Consider the following 3,124-nt stretch of genomic DNA (forward strand, 5'->3'; position numbering starts at 1 on the left):
AGCCAGCAGCAGGCGCGGCGCGGCCGGCCCAGCGCCCTCCCCGAGCGCACGGCGCAACTCCTGTAGCGAACTGCCCAGCAGCAGGATGTAGTTGCGGGCGAGCAGCAGCGTGGCAATCTTGGAGAGCTTGCGACCGGGCGCTCCCTGGCAGTGCGCCGCGGAGTAGGGCAGGATGACCTCGCGCAGCGCGTCCATGGCCAGGTTCAGGTCCTGCATGCGCTTCCGCTCGCGGCTATTGATCTTGCGCCGCAGCTGCTGCTGCTGCTCCTCCTTGGCGTCCGCCCGGCCGCCTGCGTGTGCGCCCAGCCCCGTCCCGGAGCCTCGCGATTCGGCCGGCGCCTCCGACTTGTCGCGCGCCGCTTTGGGGAGAAGGGGTGTCGGCGTGGAGGAGGAAGTGGAGGAAGAGGAGGGCGACTGCCGGTAGCCCACCAGTTCGTACAGGGAGGCCCCGAGCTGTACATCTCCAGGCCGCTGTGGCCGCAGCATGGTCGCGGGGGCCACGTTCACGCGCGCCTGGGAGACCACATAGTACATCTGGGGGACGAAGGGGGCGTTCGAGAGCGCCCTGTGGGAACGCCCCGGGGTGGGTCTGTTGACAAGCCGCCCCTCCCCGTGGACCTTCGTGTGGAAAGCGGGTGGCTGGGCAACAGTGCACCCGACCCCTTTAAACCCGGCCTGGGAACCTGTGGTGCAGAATCGGCGGAGAGCAGCCAATCAGAGAGCAAGGCTGGGCACAGGCGCGAGCTCATTGGCAGCGCGCTCCTCAGGCCCGCGCGGAGGTGCTGCTGGCACTGATCAAGGGGGTTATTGTGAGCGTCTGGGAGAGGGTCTCTAAAGGTGCATGCTGCAGAGGTGTTCCTGGAATGTGGTGGTATTGGTGAAGCTAAAGCTTACGTGCCTCCCTCCAGCTGCTGTCTGCCTCTGCTTTTCAGTGCACGTAATTAAAAACAAACAATATCCCCCACAAACACTATTGTCTTCTAGGGTCCAAAAACTAAGTTTTCAGACTCAATGACAATAGCATTAAAACAGTAACATTCTGCCCACTGCTCCACTTTCTCCTCTCATCCTTTTGGCTAAAGGGTCTTTAGAGAGGAAGGAGTCCTTTTGGATCATGTTTTTTTCCTTCCCAAAAAGAAATGTGTGCTTGTGTGTTCTGTCAGACTTTAATTTTTTTAATTCTGCTAAAATAAAAAAAAAATAAACTCGAATAGGAATTGGCAACCAACACTTGTAACTGTTGAGCGCAGGACTGGATCTTTGTTGTTAATGAAGTACATTATTCAATGTGCTTTGTAATTCCTCTCTCTGACATCGAGTCATAGTACTGCATTTTGTCATCATTGCATGGCAAGATGCCAAGGGGAAGATCATTGGTAGCTAACCTCCAAGATGATGGTATCACATATGGTAGCAACTAGCCATATTTAACTATTAAAATTGAAATAAGTTAAAATTAAGCTGAACATTTACTTCCCAAGACAGATTATCTTTCTTTCAAGTCCTCAGTGGTTGTCACACTTGGTTTGTGGCTACTCTATTGCATAGATACGTCTAGTAAACCAAGCCTATTATTGCAGATAATCCAATCACCTGCAAATTCTACCCCCCCCAACCCCCATCACCTGTTATGCATCTAAGAGCCGGACAATGAATAAGGATGACAAGAATCAACACCTTAAGCTGTGATGTTGGAGATGAGTACTGATTGAACACTCCCTGAAATGCCAAAAAACAGATATCTTGGAGACGGTGGAACCAGAGTGCCCCTAGGAGACAAGGATGGAGACACTTCATCTCACATACTTTCGGCATATTGTTAGGAGAGGTTATTCCTTGGGCAGAGGCATGAAGCTTAGAAAAGTGAAGGATCAGCGAAGGAAAGGAAGACACAAAGTGAGATAGACTGATGCAGCGACTTCAGGTTTCACGTGTGTTGGGGATGATAAGGATGGCATAGGATAGGACAAGACTCCAATCTATTGTACATAGCACTGCTATGAATCATATTTGAGTCAATGGCACCTAACAATTACTACAGACTTATTACATTGAGCAAATCTGCTGTAAAGGACCTCTTTAAAATGCTAAAAACTAAAGATGTTACTTTGAGGACTATGGTGCACCTGGCCCTAGATGGGATATTTTCAGTAGCCTCAGATCCATGTGAAAATAGAACAATGAATAAGGAAGACTGCAAAAAAGTTGATGCCTTTGAATTGTGGTGCTGGCAGTATACCATGGTCTGTCTGAAGAACAAATAAATCTGTGTTGGAAGAAATGCAGCCAGAATTCTAAGAAGTCAGAATGCTTTTTAGAAGCAAGGATGGCTGGACTCCATCTCATATACTTGGGGCATGTTATCAGGAGAGACTGGTCCTGGAGAAAGACACCACGCTTGGTAAAGTAGAGGATCTATCAGGGGGGTAAAGACCCTCAATGAACCAGGCTGGCCCAGTGATTGCAGCCCTGGGCAATTGTGAGGGCGGTGCAGGATCATTGCATTGTACACAGAATCACTATGAGTCACAGCACACTCAATAGCATCTAAGAACAACATTATTGCAGAAAGTTTTTTAGATTATATAAATCCAAAGTGTAACAGAATGGAGATGAACTTACTCTACCTTGATCATCTGTAGCATAAGAGGCAGCACTTGATCAAGAATCCTGTCCACCTTGGACTTAGGAGCTCATTGTCCATGCTTATTGACTTCAGAGTCACTTAGTTCTTGTTTGGGAATGTTGGGGAGGAAGGGAGGGCCTCTGACCAGGACAGATTGCCTAAGCTCCGGATAAGTGCAAGCTTCCCAATGGCCTTTAATACGGGATAGAGAAAGCTCTCCTGTGTTTGGCCATATAAGCTTGAGAAACTTTGCCACCTGGGAAGACGGCTGCTGCATCTGTTGAGCTGAGAGTGGTCCACATGGGCCTGAGGTTCTTCTATCCAATCCACATGTCCCACGTCTGCAAACTCACCCTATCCGGTCTTCCTGTCTCCTTGACTGTATATAAGTGCGCTGCAGCCCCAATAAAATTGAGCTGGATTGACTCTGATTGGCTCCTGGAGTGGTGTGCCTCTGACATGCTTACCCCCATCAGGGTGTTGTGGTTCATTGCCAGC

At 49.7% G+C, this 3,124-nt stretch overlaps 1 protein-coding gene across 1 annotated transcript in view; it reads right to left on the reverse strand.

The window, feature by feature from the left end:
• The window catches only part of OLIG1 (oligodendrocyte transcription factor 1), an 840-nt gene extending 306 nt beyond the window's left edge, over window positions 1–534 (reverse strand). The window contains exon 1 of the mRNA XM_006886795.1: window positions 4–534. Within this exon, the coding sequence (XP_006886857.1) occupies window positions 4–534 (531 nt within the window). The remainder of the gene's footprint in view (window positions 1–3) is intronic.
• Window positions 535–3,124: the final 2,590 nt, after the last annotated feature.

This window comes from Elephantulus edwardii, unplaced genomic scaffold (assembly GCF_000299155.1).
Source record: "Elephantulus edwardii isolate Elephantulus edwardi_28Jun2011 unplaced genomic scaffold, EleEdw1.0 scaffold00051, whole genome shotgun sequence".
Classification (NCBI taxonomy): domain Eukaryota; kingdom Metazoa; phylum Chordata; class Mammalia; order Macroscelidea; family Macroscelididae; genus Elephantulus; species Elephantulus edwardii.